Source organism: Salmo salar, chromosome ssa13 (assembly GCF_905237065.1).
Source record: "Salmo salar chromosome ssa13, Ssal_v3.1, whole genome shotgun sequence".
NCBI classification, from domain to species: Eukaryota; Metazoa; Chordata; class Actinopteri; order Salmoniformes; family Salmonidae; genus Salmo; species Salmo salar.
In genome coordinates, this window is record NC_059454.1 from 80222033 (window position 1) to 80243120 (window position 21088).

At 39.2% G+C, this 21088-nt stretch overlaps 2 protein-coding genes and 2 long non-coding RNA genes across 4 annotated transcripts; 1 reads left to right on the plus strand and 3 right to left on the minus strand.

Annotated features, from left to right (window-relative positions):
- Positions 1-161: 161 nt before the first annotated feature.
- On the minus strand, positions 162-1936 carry LOC123726081 (52 kDa repressor of the inhibitor of the protein kinase-like). Its single transcript, XM_045692236.1, has one exon. It carries the CDS (start codon positions 1665-1667, stop codon positions 897-899), a length of 771 nt encoding a protein of 256 aa, XP_045548192.1. The 5' UTR covers positions 1668-1936; the 3' UTR covers positions 162-896.
- A 1185-nt stretch (positions 1937-3121) lies between these two features.
- Positions 3122-4558, minus strand: LOC106567944 (uncharacterized). Its single transcript, XR_001320204.2, has 4 exons — positions 4355-4558; positions 3721-3841; positions 3454-3561; positions 3122-3355 (listed from the first exon to the last, which is right to left on the minus strand). It is a non-coding gene; the product is annotated as an uncharacterized lncRNA (long non-coding RNA).
- On the plus strand, positions 4547-6495 carry LOC106567943 (uncharacterized). The gene is made up of 2 exons (XR_001320203.2): positions 4547-4894; positions 5434-6495. It is a non-coding gene; the product is annotated as an uncharacterized lncRNA (long non-coding RNA).
- Positions 4944-9024, minus strand: LOC106567942 (cytoskeleton-associated protein 2). Its single transcript, XM_014137858.2, has 7 exons — positions 8907-9024; positions 8485-8551; positions 7615-8390; positions 6506-6860; positions 6356-6416; positions 5903-6179; positions 4944-5737 (listed from the first exon to the last, which is right to left on the minus strand). The coding sequence occupies exons 2-7, from the start codon at positions 8527-8529 to the stop codon at positions 5461-5463; spliced, it is 1791 nt and encodes a 596-aa protein (XP_013993333.1). The 5' UTR covers positions 8530-8551; positions 8907-9024; the 3' UTR covers positions 4944-5460.
- Between the last annotated feature and the right edge of the window lie 12064 nt (positions 9025-21088).

The window sequence follows — 21088 nt, forward strand, 5'->3', positions numbered from 1 at the left end:
TGACAAGATGACTGAACGAGTTCATGGTTGTCAAAAAAGCCTATTAAAAGCTTTGAAAACTGTGGTTATAACAGAAATAGCTACATCTTATCATAGACTTACATTGGGGGAAAAAAGTACTTTATACTGTGAATTGTGTGATCAAAGTCAATGAGGAAAGAAACATTTGACAATTTATTTCAGAAATGCAGCACACAATAAAATGGTGTAAAGAAATGTATGACAATAATTGCAATTCTTATTAGACTTAATCAAAAACGTTGATCTTAATTTGTAATCATTCTTACAAAAATAACACAGTCTTAGATCAAAGCAGGTAGCCTAACAGTTAAGGGCGTTCGGCCAATAACCGAAAGGTCACTGGTTTCGAATCGCCAAGCCGACTAGGTAAAAAAAAATCTGAAGATGTGCCCTTGAGCAAGGCACTTAACCCTAATTGCTCCTGTAAATTGCATTGGATAAGAGCATCTGCTAAATGACTAAAATGTAACAGTATTTCAATCACATTGGTCTTAGAAGAAAGTACTTCCAGAAGACTTATGTAATAAGAATACATTTTCAGTTCTGTAATTTACATAACCAGTTGCATAAACATAAAAATGACCTATACATAGTTTCAACTCAAGTTTTTTGTGATTTCCCCAAAAACTTGCAATGGTCATTGATCAACTTTATACAGCCAAAATAAGTGGTTTCAAGTCAACATATCAAACATCCAATAAGTAAGAGGTCAGCTCGTCACAAATTCTGAAGACAGACTACCATTTATACAAGAACAAGTCAACAGGCAGGCATACTTGCTCATTAAGGTCATGAAATTAAATTGGATTTAACTTTCATTGTGAGGGTACATCTTAACATAACTATCAACCATAAAGTCCAGGTCATGTCTGGCATTATAATGTATGTTTAGAAATGGATCTGTGTTTGTCAGGTGTGTTCTGCAGGTACATCTGAAAACGTTTACGAGAAACATTGCCGTCGACATCCTCAAGGCCCAAGACTGGCAGGTTGCTGAGCACCCTCAAGAATGCAAGCACGTTGGGGAAGAACTTCACTTTAGCAAGCTGCAGCGTCTCATGGACGGTGGAGGGCAGGGTCACCTTGCCCCTATGCTTCCACTTCACCCTCCAGCAGTGAAGCTCAGCGGAGAGAGTGTCTGCGTTGGGAAGGTCGTTCCTGTACATCTCCACGTTGTTCTCTTCAGACATGTTGAATTTCAGCTGCCCCATGACAGCAGGGACGAGCACCAAATATCTCAGGGCGTTAAGGTGGTTCTCAGAGAAGAGGTTGTTCAGTTCTTTGATGACCTGGCTCACCACTGGGGCCAGGTGCTCTTTGAAGTAGCCCTCGGGCTGGATCTCTGTTCCAGCTTCTGGCCGGTGCTTTCTCAAGTACAGCCTGGGAACCTTGACCGGAATCTCTAGCGCAGCAGCTAGGTTAACAGCCTCTTCGAACCAGAACTCATGGTACACCTCAATGTTATCCAAGACCTCGTTCAGCGAGTGTAACACAGCGGTCAAGCTGCTTGCAGCAAAGTGGACATCCATCTTTGGCCCTTGCAAGTTCTTGCCGAAGGCTCTTGTGAATGACAGGGTGTTTTTCAGCACAACCAATGCTGCAACAAACTCAAAAATCAGCCAGAGCCTCTGATATCTCCAAGGCATTATGTGTGACTTGGTCACTCCACCTCAGATCTTCATTGTCATGAACACTATCTACGCAGAGCAGTAGAGATTCCACGACGTCGACTGCCACCTCGAATGCATCATGCCTCATTGTCCAGTTGGTACGGCAGGCCTCTTTCAGATCACTGGCCTTCTCTTCATTGCCCTGGTAGAAAATGGAGATGGCATTCTCCAACTCCAATTGCAGTGAAGGCGACTTGTTGAAAAAAGACTCAATCTTCTTGAAAGTAGACATGACAATCTGAATGCCTGTCAAAGCCATTCCACTTGCCAGTGAGACATTCAAGGCACAGGTGGAACTTGGTGTGTGCACTGCTGTGGGATACTTCTCTGTGAGTTTGGTTGCAATGGCTTTCATTTTGCTAGAATGCACACCAGAGCTGAAGTGGGCCTGCCCTCTGCAGTAGTCCATATTCAAGCCCCACTTCTTTGTCACCTCAGTCAGCAGAGACAAGATTGTGTTGAGGCACAGATCTGGGGAAGGGTACCAAAAAAAAATAAAAAAATAAATCTGCCGATTTGAAGGTCCCCAAGAACACAGTGGCCTCCATCATTCCTAAATGTAAGAAGTTTGGAACCACCAAGACTCTTCCTAGAGCTGGTCGCCAGGCCAAACTGAGCAATCAGTGGAGAAGGGCATTGGTCAAGGAGGTAACCAAGAACCTGATGGTCACGCTGACAGAGCTCCAGATTTCCTCTGGAGATGGGAGAACCTTCCAGAAGGACAACCATCTCTGCAGCACTCCACCAATCAGGCCAATACAGTGGCCAGATGGAAGCCACTCCTCAGTGAAGGGCACATGACAGCCCGCTAAGAGTTTGCTAAAAGGCACCTAAAGGACCCTAAGATCATGAAAAACAAGATGCTCTGGTCTGATGAAACCAAGATTGAACTCTTTAGCCTGAATGCCAAGCGTCACGTCTGGAGGAAACCTGGCACCATCCCTACGGTGAAACGTGGTGGTGGCAGCATCATCATCATGCTGTAGGGATGTTTTTCAGCAGCAGGGACTGGGAGACAAGTCAGGATCGAGGGAAAGATGAACGGAGCAAAGTACAGAGAGCTCCTTGATGAAAACCTGCTCCAGAGCGCTCAGGACCTCAGACTGGGGCGAAGGTTCACCTTCCAACAGGACAACACAGGAGTGGCTTTGGGACAAGTCTCTGAATGTCCTTGTGTGGCCCATCCAGAGCCCGGACTTGAACCAATCGAACATCTCTGGAGAGACCTGAAAATAGCTGTACAGCGACACTCCCCATCCAACCTGACAGAGCTTGAGAGAATCTGCAGAGAAGAATGGAAGAAACGCCTCAAATACTGGTGTGCCAAGCTTGTAGCGTCATACCCAAGAAGACTCGAGGCTGTAATCGCTGTTGAAGTTGCTTCAACAAAGTACTGAGTAAAGAGTCTGAATACTTATTTAAATGTCATATCAGTTTTATTTTTAATACATTTGCAAACATTTCTAAAACCCCATAATGAAAGCAAAAACAGGTTATTGTGTAGATTGAGGGAAACAATTATTTAATCATTTTAGAATATGGCTAATGCAACAAAATGTGGAAAAGTCAAGGGATCTGAATACTTTCTGAACGCACTGTACATTGAAACAGCCTCAACCTAAGATGCACAATGTACCTTTCATTTGCCTTTCTTCATCTTCACTCTGTAGAATATAATAGCAAGAGAAAAACAATAACAAGCTGTTTGATTTCAATACATTGAGTATGACAAGTGATTTGTTAAATGGAAAGAAACCCCTACCAGCTCTTTAATCCTCTTGCGTTGCCTACTTTGTGGCTTATTGAGCTGGCTTGATAAATCAAAGATGGTTGGTGTGGCATTATCCTTCAGCCTTGTCCTGTAGGAACTCTGGAAATATGAACGATTTATTAAACTACCCATTTGATGGGTGTGTGTAGCACTAAATAAGTACACATCTCTGTCCAACTACATCAATTTCAAAATGTTAAACGTTTCAACTAGGCCAAAATAAACAAATGCCAAGCAAATTGCATCAGTATTACTTACTGATTTACAAATCACGGATGGTTCAAAATGCTTAGCACAAAGTCTGTATTGTCTGTTCAGCTGGTCAGGTGTTTTATCTTAAAGATCCTTGCAATGACAGTTTTCCATCCACTGCTTGTATCTGTGCACAACAGACAATACAAACTATTCTCATTCATATATTTAGCTTCATTGAATGAGATTGAACATTAAGAACGAGTTATTCAAACACTGATCGTCAATGGCCAATGATAAAAACGACCCTCTCTAACTTCCTGTAAGAGCTCCTCACGGATACAACTTAAAAAAAACTAAAAACTGTTCTCATTTATACATTTAGCGATCATTGAATGAGATTGAAGAACTAGTTATTAAAATACTGAAGATATGATTGCTATAGTTAATGGTATAATCACACAATCACATTGTGTGCTGTGTTGACAATAACATGCAAACTAAAACATTGTGTCTCGCTAGCAAGCAGCTTGCTGTATGTTTTAAAACCCCAAGTCTGATTATGCAATTATTCTGCAAGCATGCTGCAAAACTAGCTACAAGCTAACCAAATAGCTTGCACAATGCACATATTTAGCTGACAGCTAACGTGAGTTAGCTTAATGTGCAAAGTCAAGCATGGAAGACCGTCTTAACGTACCTTTCAGTGTCCCTTGGAAACCTGAAGAATAGCGATGCTGACCGATTACTTTTTATGGTGCAATTTGGAGCTGCGCAAAAGTTTGACATGGTTTGCTTATGCTAGTATAATGCTTTTCAATAGTAATTTACTTCAATATGAACTTATCCATAAATTAGTAAATGGACTCGCACGCAACAGTGCTTTATGTGGCCGGGAGGAATCAACGCGACGCGCGATTAAACCACGACCTTCCCACAATGCTTTGCTAACGTAACCCAGTGCGCATGTTTGTCACTGCCCTGTTCATATCACCTCAGGGTTCCAATACTGAAAAAGCTTTCCTTGCGCCCTTCGGATCAAGACATGCCTGCACAATTTTCCACACAAGTCATTCCAAAGGAGTTTTGACATTGTTCATGTTTGACCCTCAAACTCGTTAGCCAGGTATAGGACGACAGTATTTTCTAACTTACACTATACCTATTTGACTAAAATTGCTGTCCAGCAGGAGGGCAGTTGGATCCAGCGAGTAATCAATGAATCCATTTCTTTGTTAAGGTATGTTATTGCATGATTTCCCATTTCAAAAGCAATAATTCCACCAGAGAACCATTTTGGTATAATTTTATTGAATAGTGTCACTTTTTTTCCCTGGATGTGCAACACACGTTTATTTCCTACCATATGATTGAGGGTGATAAAAGGTGTGCTGTATGTAATTGATCTATGGTAAAACCTGGTGGTAGATATTAAATGATCAACTCTGCATTAAAATAAACAATACATTCATAAAACAAACACAGTAAGACAGCAGAGAGAATATATACAACAAATAAAAGAAGGTGTAGCAGGTCAAGCTATGGCAAATGTCCCTTCCTTATGAGAAGTAACAACTAAGACGAACAGGAAAAAAAAGGCATGCCTAATTGAGGCACCCAGTCTTATTGTATTAGTAAATCTTGCCACACAAAGCCCATATCACAATTTGGATTAACAACCATTATGGATGGTAAGACAGCAAATAATCTATTTTCATTGTTTTAAAACCCCTTTTGTAAAGTGCCCATCAGTTCCACATTCTTTCTATTCATTTTCAGGCTTCTTCATCACACTCATCCAAAGACTCAGATCCTCTCCAGGTCTTTGGGATGGTCAGGCAGGTCCTCCAGGAGAGCAGGGTTCCTCCTGTAGATGTAAGCGTTGGCATCGTCGTCCAGATTCACCAGCTCTGCCAGCGAGGACACACAGGTGTCGTGGTCTGTCAGCATCCCAGGCAGGTGGGATGACTTGCGCTGGATGCGACAGGAACGACGGACTGGTGTCAGGAACTTCAGATCCTTGATGGAGTTTTTTCGCCTGGAACCACTTGCACATGCCTCACTGTTGATTGTTCTCTTAACACTAGAAGGGGAAAGAGATGGACAGAATTGTGTGGTTAGTTGACAGCCATCTTCAGTTTAATATACATTTCAATATAGATGTGAAGTAGTGATGTTCTCCATGACCTCCAGAATTTCCAATAATTGTATGGAAGTGATTTTAAAATAGGTATTTTTTTTATATCACCTTTGAAGGTATGGAGTTGTCTTCAGATTGTATTTCACCATGGAGGCTCCCTCTGGTGTAGTCTCCATCAAGCATTCGTCATCATAATCACTATCAACTTTCTCAACATAACCCTTCCTTACTTTCTGCGCTGAAGCTCCCTCTCCTACTTCACTTTTCACTTCAACATCCTCAGACCTGTCAAAATTATTCTCAGCAAACTCATTCCTCTCTTCAAATCCACAATTTGGCTCGCCCGCCACGATTTTCTCTTCAGATTCCCTTTTCTCGTGTGGCTCTAAAAGAAAAAAGAACACGCCAATGAATATAACACATGACTAAAGTTTACATGATAAAATGTTACTCTTACTTGATTTGAACCTTGCAGTTGCATGATTTTAATCAGGCAGATGATGCCAAGTGAGCAAGTAAACTGTTTGCTGTGAATGTAAATGCACTGACCACAAAACTTACCATCCACACATGCTGAGGACATCTCCAATGCCTCCAAAGCATCACAAAGGTTGACCACAACCTGTGATAGGACAGTGCTGGTTAGGTTATATTTAAGAATAAAACTACAGTACCAAAAAAATAAATGACTAAACAAAGAAGGTTTCTTACATCATTCATTTGAACCTCTGGATCAACAGGGAGAAAATATGTATCAGAGTTGTCAAGCAAGTCCAGCTTTGTGTTCATTATCAGTGGAGTTGAGGCACAGGCTGCCTCCTGCTTAGGGACCACCTGGTCATTTTTAGGCCGAACAGTCGGTTCAGGCTCAGGACCAGGTTGTTGTGACGTCTGATCAGAGGGCTGAGGCTCAACATTGGTGTTTTGTGGTGAGAAGGCTGTGGATACTGGGTGGACTTCAGGCTCGGGCTGCACAACTGGTTTATACTTTGGGAGTGCCACTGCTGATATGGGAGGCCTTTTCAGAGTCTTTCCCTTGGATGCCAGCCACTCTGCCAGCTTTACTCTGGCAATCAATGATTAAAAACATCAGTTAAAACCAGTGGTGGAAAAAGTACCCAATTGTCATACTTGAGTAAAAATAAAGATAACTTAATAGAAAATGACAAGTAAAAGCGAAAGTCACACAGTAAAATACTACTTGAGTAAAAGTCTAAAAGTATTTGGTTTTAAATATACTTAAGTATAAAAAGTAAATGTAATTGCAAAAATATACGTAAGTATCAAAAGTTAAAGTAAAAATCACACACATATATTCTCTTTGTTATATATATATATATATATATATATATATCTCAAAACGGCACAATTTTCAAGTCAAATTATTATTTTTTTAATTTACAGATAACCGGGGACACACTACAACATGCAGACATAATTTACAAACAAAGCATGTGTTTAATGATTGACCAGATCAGAGGCAGTAGGGATGACCAGTGATGTTGTCTTGATAAGTGTGTGAATTGGACCATTTTCCTGACCCGTTAAGGTTTCAAAATGTAACGGGCACTTTTGCGGGTCAGGGAAAATGTATGGAGTAAAAAGAACATTTTTTTCTTTAAGAATGCAAAATTAAAAGTTGTCAAAAATATATATAGTAAAAGTACAGATACCCCCAAAAAACTACTTAAGTAGTACTTTAAAGTATTTTTTACTTAAGTACTTTACACCACTGGTTACAACTATTTTGAGCAGTTGACCAAAGTACCAAAAATATCAGTTATTGGACAATTCAAGAATGCTAAACAAAAATCACAAACCTTTTCTCTTCAGCAGTCTCTGTGTTAGCCCTGTACTGGCTTAGGGTGCTGGCAACCGGAGGCTTGCGAACTTTGTCAGTTGTCATCTTAGGCTTGGTTCTCTGTGGCAGCTCTTTCCCCTTTGATGTCATGGCAGACCTACTGGACCTTTGGAGAGCTGTGGTAAGTAGAGCCATTCTGGCAGGAGGGACTGCAGAGCAAAAGCCTGTTGGACGGCATGTGGCTGAGCACTTGGAGACTGGAGGAGGCCCATTGGACACAGACTTGGATTTTGAGGGTTGACATGATTGAGGGGGCTTGAACATGGAACGCTGAGGCAAGTCAGCAACAGCTTTGGGCCTGACCTTTGTCAAATTCCCAGGCTTTTGGCTTTCAGCTTTGGGTGCCGAGGTCTTGGTAGCCGCTTTGCTTTCTACCCCTCCCTCCAGGCCACTAGGCTTCCTGAAGGAGCTTATTTTGGATTGGACAACCTTCCCTTTGTAGGTGCCAGGGACAGGTTTAGCTGGGACGGTAGCTGGCTCTGAGGCCTCTGCAACCAGTTTTCTCTGTCTGACAGCCTGTTTGGTGAGGAAGGTTTGGCTGAAAGTGTTGCGTCTCTTTGTATCGCCAGTGGTTGCCAACTTCTTCAGAGCATCTTCTCCCTTTCCCAAGTCCTCCTTTTTATTGCTCTTGGAATGCAGAGGGGCAGATGGAGCTGCCACTGTTTTAGTAGGAGCAGCTCTGGTAATAAAGGACTTAGTGGGTCCACTTGCTGGTCTGGCATTCTCTTTGTTACCCTAATAATAGCAGACAGGACAAAGAAACAAGACATAATACATTGTACAGAATAGTAGTAGGCCTAACAGAAGAAGAAAAAAAGAGCTACATTACCTTTTTCAAATTGGTGTTCTTTCTTGTAACTGTATCCATTTTCATTGGTGTCACAAATGGCAGACCCCTTAAATATTTACAAATATAGGTGTTAAGTAAAAGCTTGAATAAATAGTTAAAAAGCCCAGAAAAATATGTTTTACAAGGAATTCAGCTTGTATAACGTTAGCTGGCTATTAAAATGTCTTCTCTGTTTAGTCATCTATATGGCTAGTTACCTACCTAACTAGCAGCTTAGCCTTTAGTAATAAGAATCTTTGATATTAATATTATTATATTAGATAGCTAGCCGAAAGGCGTTTTTCGACCACGTTAGCTTGCAAAACGTAGATTAAACTGGTTTAAGATTAAGCTGGAAAACTTCAAAATACGGGTGTCAATTTCAATAGCAAAGTATTTAAACCATTTCAAATCGCGCTTACCTTCTAATTCAATGTATTGTAGACTAAAATAAAAACCGACAGGCAAAAGCTAAAACGTCCCTCGCAAAACAAACCCTGATTCAACTGTGGCGCTGTATTACGGAAAATGGGATTGGTCGAGATGTTGTCGGGAAAACTCAATTTAGCCAATCGAATGTCTCGAGATTAGGTCATAGGACAATTTGGAGGAGGGTTTGGGCGGGTTTATCTGAGAAGAAGGCATACGTCTGTACTTTTGAATGTTTGAACCATAATAGAATTCCTAAAATACTGTCTGACTGCTACACCCTGACCAGAGAGGAAGACAACAACATTTGAGATAACTTTTATAAAAAATGTATAGACTGATTAACGCCCTAATGGTAATCCAACTTTAGAATCACCTACATGCTGCTTTATTGACCGTGATCAATTGTGTATTGCTGCGTTCATAACCAAGTGTGAAGATAAATGTAAATGAAGATGGTAATAACAAGTTTGCTATGAGACTCGAAATTGAGCTCAGGTGCATCCTGTTTCCATTGATCATCCGTGAGATGTTTCTACAACTTGGAGTCCACCTGTGGTAAATACAATGGATTAGACATGATTTGGAAAGGCACAAAAACCAAGCCATGAGGTTGAAGGAATTGTCCATAGAGCGCAGGATTGTGTTGAGGCACAGATCTGTGGAAGGGTATTTTCTGCAGCATTGAAGGTCCCCAATGAACAGAGTGACCTCCATCATTCTTAAATGGAAGACGTTTTGAACCACCAAGACTCTTCCTAAAGCTTGCAGCCTAGCCAAACTTAGCAATCAGGGGAGAAGGGCCTTGGTCAAGGAGGTGAATAAGAACCCAGAGGTCACTCTGACAGAGCTCTAGAGTTCCTCTGTGGAGAAGGGAGAATTTTCCAGAAAGACAACCATTTCTACAGCACTGCACCAATCAATCCTTTAAAGACTCCCAGACCATGAGAAACAAGATTCTCTGGTCTGATGAAACCAAGATTGAACTCTTTGGCCTGAACGACCCTAAGTACACAGCGAAGACCACGCAGGAGTGGCTTCGGGGAAAAGTCTCAATGTTCTTGAGTGACCCAGCCATAGCCCGGACTTAAACCCGATCGAACATTCTCTCTCGCTCTCTCTCTCTCGCTCTTAAATAGAGAGAGACCTGAAAATCGGTGTGCAGCGATGCTCCCCATCCAATCTGACAGCGCTTGAGAGGATCTGCAGAGAAGAATGGGAGAAACTCCCCAAATACAGGTGTGCCAAGCTTGTAGCGTCATACCCAAGAAGACTTGAGACTGTAATTCAAAGCTGCTTCAAAGTAAAGAGTCTGAATAATTATGTAAATGTGTTGTATTTTTTTTTATAAATTTGCAAAAATTTCTAAACCTGTTTTTGCTTTGTCATTGGAGTGTAGATTGATGAGGGGGAACATTTTTTAATTCATTTTAGAATAAGGCTGTAACAAAATGTGGAAGAAGTCAAGGGGTCTGGATAGTTTCTGAATGCACTGTATATGCATCTCCTCAGGAGAAACAAGTTTCCCGTAAGGATCTTTAAGCTCTGCCAATTCACAAAAGGTGAACACATTTTGAAAGGGTGTGTAGAGTATCTGTTGGCACTGTAATGCTGTACAGGTGACAAATAATAATCTTGGCAATGTTGATTAACTTGGAATAAACATATCTCCTGTCCTGTTTTTAGTAGTGCCAAAAATAAGGGGTCTAATATCAAATGTATTTATTTTCTTACATCAGCTGATGTCACAAAGTGCTGTACAGAAACCCAGCCTAAACCCCCAAACAGCAAGCAATGTAGTTGTAGAAGCACAGTGGCTAGGAAAAACTCCCTAGAAAGGCCAGAGCCTAGAGAGGAACCAGGCTATGAGGGGTGGCCAGTCCTCTTCTGGCTGTGCCGGGTGGAGATTATAACAGAACATGGCCAAGATGTTCAAATATACACTACCGGTCAAAAGTTAAACACCTACTCATTCAAGGATTAATTTATTGTTACTATTTTCTACCTTGTAGAATAGTGAAGACCAACTATGAAATAACACACGGAATCATGTAGTAACCAAAAGTGTTAAACAAATCAAAATATATTTGAGATTATTCAAATAGCCACCCTTTGCCTTGACAGTTTTGCACACTCTTGGCATTCTTTCAAACAGCTTCATGAGGTAGTCACCTGGAATGTATTTCAATTAACAGGTGTGCCTTGTTAATTTGTGGAATTTCTTTCCTCCTTAATGCGTTTGAGCCAATCAGTTGTGTTGTGACAAGGTTTGGGTGGAATACAAAAGATGGCCCGATTTGGTAAAAGACCAAGTCCCTATTATGGCAAGAACAGCTCAAATAAGCAAAGAGAAACGACAGTCCATCATTACTTTCAGACATGAAGGTCAGTCAATCTGGAAAATTTCAACTACTTTGAAAGTTTCCTTAAGTGCAGTCGCAAAAACCAAGCACTGTGACGAAACTGGCTCTCATGAGGACCGCCACAGGAATGGAAGACCCAGAGTTACCTCTGCTGCAAAGGATAAGTTCATTAGAGTTACCAGCCTCAGAAATTGCAGGCCAAATAAATGCTTCACAGAGTTCAAGTACACAACAGACACATTTCAACGTCAACTGTTCAGAGGAGACTGAATTGCTGCAAAGAAACCACTACTAAAGGACACCAATAAGGAGAGACTTGCTTGGGCCAAGAAACACGAGAGATGGACATTAGACCGGTGGAAATTTGTCTTTTGGTCTGTAGTCCAAATTGCAAATTTTCGGTTCCAACCGATGTGTCTTTCTGAGACGCGGTGTGGGTGAATGGATGATCTCCGCATGTGTATTTCCCACCGTGAAGCATGGAGGAGGAGGTGTTATGTTTGGGGGTGCTTTGCTAGTGACATTGTCTGTGATTTATTTAGAATTCAAGGCACACGTATCCAGCATGGATACCACAGCATTCTGCAGCGATACGCCATCCCATCTGGTTTGGGCTTAGTGAACCTATCATTTGTTTTTTTGACAGGACATGACCTAACACACCTCCAGGCTGTGTAAGGGCTATTTTACCAAGAAGGAGAGTGATGGAGTGCTGCATCAGATGAACAGGCCACCACAATCCCCCGACCTCAACCAAATTGAGATGGTTTTGGATGAGTCGGACCACAGAGTGAAGGAAAAGCAGCGAACAAGTGCTCAGCATATGTGGGAACTCGTTCAAGACTGTTGGAAAACATTCCAGGTGAAGTTGGTTGAGAGAATGCCAAGAGTGTGCAAAGCTGTCATCAAGGCAAAGGGTGGCTATTTGAATAATCTCAAATATAAAATGTATTTTGATTTGTTTAACACTTTTTGGCTACTACATGATTCCATATGTGCATAAATTGGTCATCAAATTTTATCTGATCTTCATCGAAGTCACAACAATAGACATAGTGTGCTTAAACTAATAACACACAAATTATAGTATTTTTCTTGTCTATATTGAATACATAATTTAAACATTCACAGTGTAAGTTTGAAAAAGTATGTGAACACCTAGGCTAATGACTTCTCCAAAAGCTAATTGGAGTCAGCTAACCTGGAGTCCAATCAATGAGATGAGATTGGAGATGTTGGTTAGAGCTGCCTTGCCCTATAAAAAACCCTCACAAAATTTGAGTTTGCAATTCACAAGAAGCATTGCCTGACCTGAACCAGGCCTAGAACAAAAGAGATCTCAGATTTGGTCATTTTCTGCAAACAAATGCTAAATTACTATTTTTATTTGGGAGAAATGTTGTCAGTAGATTATAGAATAAAACAAAAATGTTCATTTTTCCCAAATACATAACTATTAATAGTAAAACCAGAGAAACTGGTCATTTTGCAGTGGTCTCTTAATTTTTTTACAGAGCTATATATATATATATATATATATATATATATATATATATATGTATATGTATATGTGTATGTGTGTGTGTGTGTGTGTGTGTGTGTGTGTGTGTGTGTGTTTCCTGATCTTATATCTCTCAGATATAGGACAGACACTTCAGAACAAATTTCCCTTAGATTGTTTTGGGGGGACTATCTGTTGTTCCATGTAGTGAATCTGTTTTTCAATGCGTTTGTAAGCAGTAAGGCCAAATTACATTTTTCATCAAATCAATTTAAAATATTTTTTGATACTTCATTGGGTCTTAAAATTCAAAATCACATTGCAAAATTATCCATTGGTATGACCTTAAAACAAGTCCATGTACTATAGCTTAGTAGAACCCAAACTTTAACTACTAAGATGGATAATAATTTTGACTGCATAAATTCATTTATTTTTCTATGTCGTTCACAAGATTGAATTAATGAACAGAGACAGTGTGGGCCTGCCACAGGGTACGTGTTCTAGCGGTTTCAAAGTAGAATCTGTGTGACTCTATCTAACGTTACTTACCTGACCATCACTCAAGCTAGTTTTCGCCAGGTTAGTTATAATAAGGGCCACCAACAAGTAATGCTTGGTAGCTGTATTGACAGACAAGAGAGGGAGCTTATATTAAAAACCACCAAACATCGAGCTAAAGCTAGCTAGCTGTCAGGTGTGTGTGTGTACACTGTCCAAGCATCGCTCAAGACTATCCAGCCCCAGCTAACACGGCTTGACATACCAAGTTTTGAACATCACCCTCTCTCTGCCATCAGGTGAGTATAGATTAATTATCAGCAATTGTCTATATGGTGTATGTAGCAAGCTAAGTCCTTGTTTTTGAAAGAAAAGCACATTTTTTGTCCATTAAAATAACATCAAATTGATTAGAAATACAGTGTAGACATTGTTAATGTTGTAAATGACTATTGTATCTCGAAATGGCTGATTTTTAATGGAATATCTACATAGGCGCACAGAGGTCCATTATCAGCAACCATCACTCCTGTGTTCCAATGGCACGTTGTGTTAGCTAATCCAATTTTAAAAGGCTAACCGATCATTAGAAAACCCTTTTGCAATTATGTTAGTACAGCTGAAAACTGTTGTCCTGATTAAAGAAGCAATAAAACTGGCCTTTAGACTAGTGGAGTATCTGGAGCATCAGCATTTGTGGGTTCGATTACAGTTTAAAATGGCCAGAAACAAAGAACTTTCTTCTGAAACTCGTCAGTCTATTCTTGTTCTGAGAAATGAAGGCTATTTCGTGCGAGAAATTGCCAAGAAACTGAAGATCTTGTACAATGCTGTGTACTATTAAAACTATTAAAACCAGGAAAATCTGGAAAGTCCCCTCCTGATTATTGACCCATAAGTTTAATACCTTCTGATAGTAGAATAATAATAAAGCTTATAAGCAATAGAATGGCAAAAGTCTTACCAGACTTGATACATATTGACCAAACAGGGTTTATTAAAAATAGACACTTACAAACAAATACAAGAACATGTTTCAGTTTAATACAATATGCAAAAAAACAAGATATAGATTAATCAATAATGGCTGTTGATGCCGAAATGGCATAAGATGGTCTTGAACTGACTTATCTATTCAAAACTGTGGAAGCTTTCAATTTTCCAGCTGAAATAATACATGTAATACAAACATTGTATAATATCCTAAAGCAAAAATATATTCAAACAATACCTTATCTGATGAAATTGCTTTAGAAAGGGGCACAAGGCAGGGATATCCTCTCTCTCCTCTCCTGTTTGCACTGGCAATTGAACCGCTTGCAAAAATAATTAGACAGGACTTAAATGTAACAGGTATCAGTGTTAGTAAACATTAATATAAACTAAACGTATTTGCAGATGATCTCCTGATATACCTAACCAATACTGAAAACTCAGTGCCCCCTTTGCTTAAAATATTTTCAGAATACTCAAAAATATCAGCTTATAAAATTAACTAGGAAAAAAGAAATAATGGCGATAGGAAATATATGATGTACAGCAATCCTTTAAGTGGACCAAAAAAAATATTAAATACTTAGGATGCTTAGTAAGTGACAACAAACAACAAATATATAAATATAACTTTATTTCATTACTGAATAATATGAAAAGAGATCTAAACAAATGGAATAATCTTCACATAAATATTACAGGTAGAATAAACCTCTTTAAATTGGCATGGCTGCCAAAGTTTTTGGATCTATTTTCAATAATACCCATAATACCAATTACCCCATCCGTTATATGGGAAATAAAATTCATAGAATAAAAAGGAAAGTTTTATATCTTCCTAAGACTGACGGTGGTTTTAACCTTCCAGACTTGGAAATGTATCAACAAGCTACCAAAGGCTTTAACTTGCGACATATAGTTGAATGCACTAAAGAGGAACAATGGGTACATATTGAATGCCCATCCCCAAGATATTTTTAGGTGTCTATTTTCAAAGGATAAAGCTAAGAACATTAACAACTTCAAATTTAAGTACACTATAACGATATGGAAGAAAATGAAACATACAGTATTTTACAAGAACCAATATCACTCTGTAGAAACACAACCCGAGGGAATAATCCTTGGATAGCTTTTCAGAACTCACTGATAAATTGGCCCACATGGAAAACTAAAGCCATAGAAACTATAAAAGACTTGGTAACGGGAAATACATGTATTTCCATGACAGAATTGAAAAGTAATTTTGGACTGATCAATGTAGATAGTTTCAAGTACATGCCACTTAAAAGTTATATATCACGAAATGATATCACAAGAGACCGAGAGACTGAAAAATAGCTTCTATCTCAAGGCCATAAAAATGTTAAACAGCCATCGCTAACACAGAGAGGCTGCTGCCTACATACAGACTTGAAATAATTGGCCAGTCTAACAAATGGATCACTAGTCACTTTATTAATGCCTCTTTAATAATAATGTTTACATAGCTTGTATTTTTTATTTTATTTAACCTTTATTTAACTAGGCAAGTCAGTTAAGAACAAATTATTATTTACAATGATGGCCTACCCTGGCCAAACCCGGACGACGCTGGGCCAATTGTGCGCCGTCCTATGGGACTCCCAATCACGTCCGGATGTGGTACAACCTGGATTCAAACCAGGGACTGTAGTGACGCCTCTTGCACTGAGATGCAGTGCCGTAGACCCCTACGCCACTCAGGAGCTTTACTCATCCCATATGTACAGTTGAAGTCGGAGGTTTACATACACTTAGGTTGGAGTCATGAAAACTCGTTTTTCAACCACTCCACACATTTCTTGTTGGCAAACTGTAGTTTTGGCAAATTGGTTAGGACATCTACTTTGTGCATGACACAAGTAATTTTTCCAACAATTGTTTACAGATTATTTCACTTATAATTCATTGTATCACAATTCCAGTGGGTCAGAGGTTTACATGTACTAAGTTGACTGTGCCTTTAAACAGCTTGGAAAATTCTAGAAAATTATGTCATGGCTTTAGAAGCTTCTGATAGGCTAATTGACATCATTTGAGTCAATTGGAGGTGTACCTGTGGATGTATTTCAAGGCCTACCTTCAAACTGAGTGCCTCTTTGCTTCACATCATGGAAAAATCAAAAGAAATCAGCCAAAACCACAGAAAACAGATTGTAGATCACAAGTCTGGTTCATCCTTGGGAGCAATTTCCAAATGCCTGAAGGTACCACGTTCATCTGTACAAACAATAGTACGCAAGTATAAACACCATGGGACCACGCAGCCGTCATACCGCTCAGGAAGGAGACGCGTTCTGTCTCCTAGAGACGTACTTTGGTGCGAAAAGTGCAAATCAATCCCAGAACAACAGCAAAGGACCTTGTATAGATACAAAAGTATCTATATCCACAGTAAAACAAGTCCTACATCGACATAACCTCAAAGGCCACTCAGCAAGGAAGAAGCCACCGCTCCAAAACTGCCATAAAAAGACAGACTATGGTTTGCAACTGCACATGGGGACAAAGATTGTACTTTTTGGAGAAATGTCCTGTGGTCTGATGAAACAAAAATAGAACTGTTTGGCCACAATGACCATCGTTATGTTTGGAGGAAAAAGGGGGAGGCTTGCAAGCTGAAGAACACCATCCCAACTGTGAAGCACGGGGGTGGCAGCATCATGTTGTGGGTGTGCTTTGCTGCAGGAGGGACTGGTGCACTTCACAAAATAGATGGCAGCATGAGGATGGAAAATTATTTGGATATATTGAAGCAACATCTCAAGACATCAGTCAGGAAGTTAAAGCTTGGTCACAAATGCACAAATCCAAATGGACAATGACCCCAAGCATACTTCCAAAATTGTGGCAAAATGGCTTATAGACAACAAAGTCAATGTATTGGAGTGGCCATCATAAAGCCCTGACCTCAATCCCGTAGAAACTTTGTGGGCAGAACTGAAAAAACGTGTGCGAGCAAGGAGGTCTACAAACCTGACTCAGTTACACCAGCTCTGTCAGAAGGAATGGCACAGAATTTACCCAACTTATTGTGGGAAGCTTGTGGAAGGCTTCCGGAAACATTTGACCCAAGTTAAACAATTTAAAGGCAATGCTACCAAATACTAATTGAGTGTATGTAAACGTCTGACCCACTGGGAATGTGATGAAAGAAATAAAAGCTGAAATAAATCATTCTCTCTACTATTATTCTGACATTTCACATTCTTAAAATAAAGTCGTGATCCTAACTGACCTAAGACAGGGAAATTTTACTAGGATTAAATGTCAGGAATTGTGAAAAACTGAGTTTAAATGTATTTGGGTAAGGTGTATGTAAACTTCCGACTTCAGCTGTATTTTATACCATCTTGCCTATGCTGGTTGGTCATTGCTCGTCCATATATTTATATGTACATATTCTTAACCCATCCCTTTACTTAGATTTGTGCGTATTAGGTAGTTGTTGTGGAATTGTTGGATTACTTGTTAGATATTACTGCACTGTCGGAACTAGAAGCACATGCATTTCGCTACACTTGCAATAACATCTGCTAACCATGTTTATGCGACCAATAAAATTTGATTTGATTTCAATTTGAAATCTTTTTGACTTCAGAGCAACCTTGAGAGAATCTTATTTGAGTCAGAAAATGATGTACATATGATAGGGAAGGTCTACAAAACCTGCATTTCCAACTAACAATCTCATTAAAAAATATATAAACTATTGAAACCAAGATCTAAAAGAACTGATGTTGGCACAAGACGGAGGGAATTACAGGTAACAAAAATGTATGCTTGATACAGTCTAAACTAATGTATAGTGTTTATTATACAAGAGACAAAATTCACAAATTTTACAACACAATGACAGGGTCATGCCATTGTGTCAGTGATGGCTAATTGATGGACTTGGAAGTCCATCAATTAGCCATCATTGACACAATGGAAAAATCTAATGATTTATTATTGAAATATTGAAATGGCATGGGCAACTGAAAAAAACAAATTGGTACGATTTAAGACCCAGTGGCAAACAATAATGCAGGCAGTAGGAATGGGGGTGTGAGCATATTGATGAGTTAGTTAAGAAACTGAGAATAAAAATGGGTCTCTTCTATAGAAATATGTTCTGCCTCTCGCTAAATAGTAGAAAGCAGATTATTCAGTCGACATTCTTATCGGTCCTAGACTATGGTGACGTCATCTATATCAGGGTTTCCCAAACTTGGCCCTGGAACACGTCTTCTCACACTATTTTGCATGCCCTTGTAAAAGTGGATTCTATAACTACCCAAATACAATGCTTGATTTCATGCTTTAATTTTGAGGGGCAATGTTTTCCTGAAGATGTAAGTTGTCAAATACAATTAGCATACATGCTGCATTGGATTCCATGTCCCTTTTTCCACATTTCTTCAAAGACAGGATAGTAACTGTAAAAGAAGTATATCCAAATTCCCACTCCAAAAATCAGGGCCAACACGTTGAATCCCAAAGAAGTGCCTGATGCCCGCCTTGCCCCTTCCACATCTCCTTCAGACAATTTCTTCTTCACCTGAAATTGTAATGCAATAAAGGCGAGTTCGTCATACATACTGATAGCTCATACATTATGAAGGCTATTAAAAAAATAGGATTTTATAGAGACTAACCTTTTATGGACTGATTTTACGCAATTGATCCAAACAGCAAGCAGGAAAAGATCATATTCAGGATGGACCAGCAGTAGTAGTCTCGCACTGATGGCTCTTCAGTGTTGACATATTGGAAGGCTCCTCTTTGCCTTTGGGACTCAACACCATCTTGGGATTGCATGTCAGTTACAGGGGTGTTTGACACACCTCAACAGGCTCTAAAGATGAATGCTTAATACAGCCCATCTCTTACCAATTATACTAAGTAAAACCTTCTTAATAAAAAGGTACACCTCCCCCAAGGCATCCTACCCACCCGTTGACCACATTTGTGACAGAGCACAAGCCATAACTACATGGGTAAGGATTCACTTTATTTCAGAGAAATTATCACCAACAACCTAAGTAAACAATTGAACTCTTGCAACAAAGAACCATATTCTGTATGCCAATTTAGAAAAATTTGATATTGTCAAATATAGTGGTGGAAAAAGTACCCAATTGTCATACTTGAGTAAAAGTAAAGATCCTTAATAGAAAATGACTCAAGCAAAAGTGAAAGTCACCCAGTAAAATACTACTTGAGTAAAAGTTTTAAAGTATTTGGTTATAAATATACTTAAGTATCAAAAGTAAATGCAATGGCTAAAATATACTTAAGTATCAAAAGTATGAATAATTTCAAATTCCTTAAATTAAGCAAAGCAGAAGTCCCAATTGTCTTAATTTTTTAAAATGTATTTACGGATAGCCAGGGGCTCACTCCAACACTTAGACATCATTTAAAAATGAAGCATTTGTGTTTAGTGAGTCTGCCAGATCAGAGGCAGTAGGGATGCCCAGGGATGTTATCTTTATAAGTGCGTGAATTAAACCATTTTCTGTCCTGCTAAGCATTACCCGAGCGCCAAGTCTAGGTCCAAAAGGCTCCTTAACAGCTTCTTCCCCAAGGCCATAAGACTGCTGAACAATTAATCAAATGTCCACCCGGCTATTTAGTAAATATAGTTTATTTAGTAAATATTTTCTTAATTCTATTTTCTTAAAACTGCATTCTTGGTTAAGGGCTTCTAAGCAAGCATTTCACAGTATTTGTTGTGTTCGGCTCATATGACAAATACAATTTGATTTGATTACAATGGTTAACGAGTCCTTTTGGGTGTCAGAGAAAATGTGTGAAGTAAAAGTAATAGTTGTTAGAAATATAAATAGTAAAGCATAGATACCCCAAAAAACGACGTAAGTACTTTACACCACTGGTCAAATATTTATTGGGTGGGGAATGTGTATACCACATCAAGTGTCATTATTGAAAGATCATGTCATCAAACGTCTCTCTTTGAATTATACTTGCTAGTTTTCTTATTTCATTCTTTTCCATACTTTAAAAAAAAATGATTCGTAAAGTGAATTTTTTCTCTCCAAAAGACACATCTGATTCTTCATCTGCAGGATTCAATTGTCATCATTATGATGGAATTCGAACACAGGAAATGTGTATGCCTTCCCTGTGGCTCAGTTGGTAGAGCATGGTGTTTGCAACGCCAGCATGGTGTGTGTAATGCCAGGGTTGTGGGTTCGATTCCCACGGGGGGCCAGTACAAAAAAAAAAATGAAAAAAAATGTATGAAATGTATGTAAGTCACTCTGGATAAGAGCGTCTGCTAAATGACTAAACTGTAAAATGTATGTGTCTATAAATTGTGTTTTGTGAAGAAGAGTGAAAAGTTCAGTCTGGTTTAACCAGGCTGGTGAGTGGTCAACCTGGTCTCAGAGCATTTTGTATTATATGTAAGTAAATTCGAGACAATACATTTGTTATGTTTCATATGTTATGCATTAATTGAATCACCAATTTTGTATTATATGTTACGAACAACAATATGTTATGAGTTTTAAAAATGTACAATATGTTACAAATTTGCAAAACTAACAATACGTTATGAATTTGTAAAACATATGACATGTTACGAATTCTAGTGAGGTGGCTAACGTTAGCTAGGTTAGGGTTTAGGTTACATGTAGGAGTTAAGTTAAAAGGTTAGGGTCAGGGGAACTGTAAATCTTACTGCCGTTTAACCACATGGTTGGTTGTTACTGCAGTCAGTCATTTTCCTTGGGGTGGAGCTGTGGTTTGACATTTAGTTCAGAGACTGCATACACAGATAGAACAA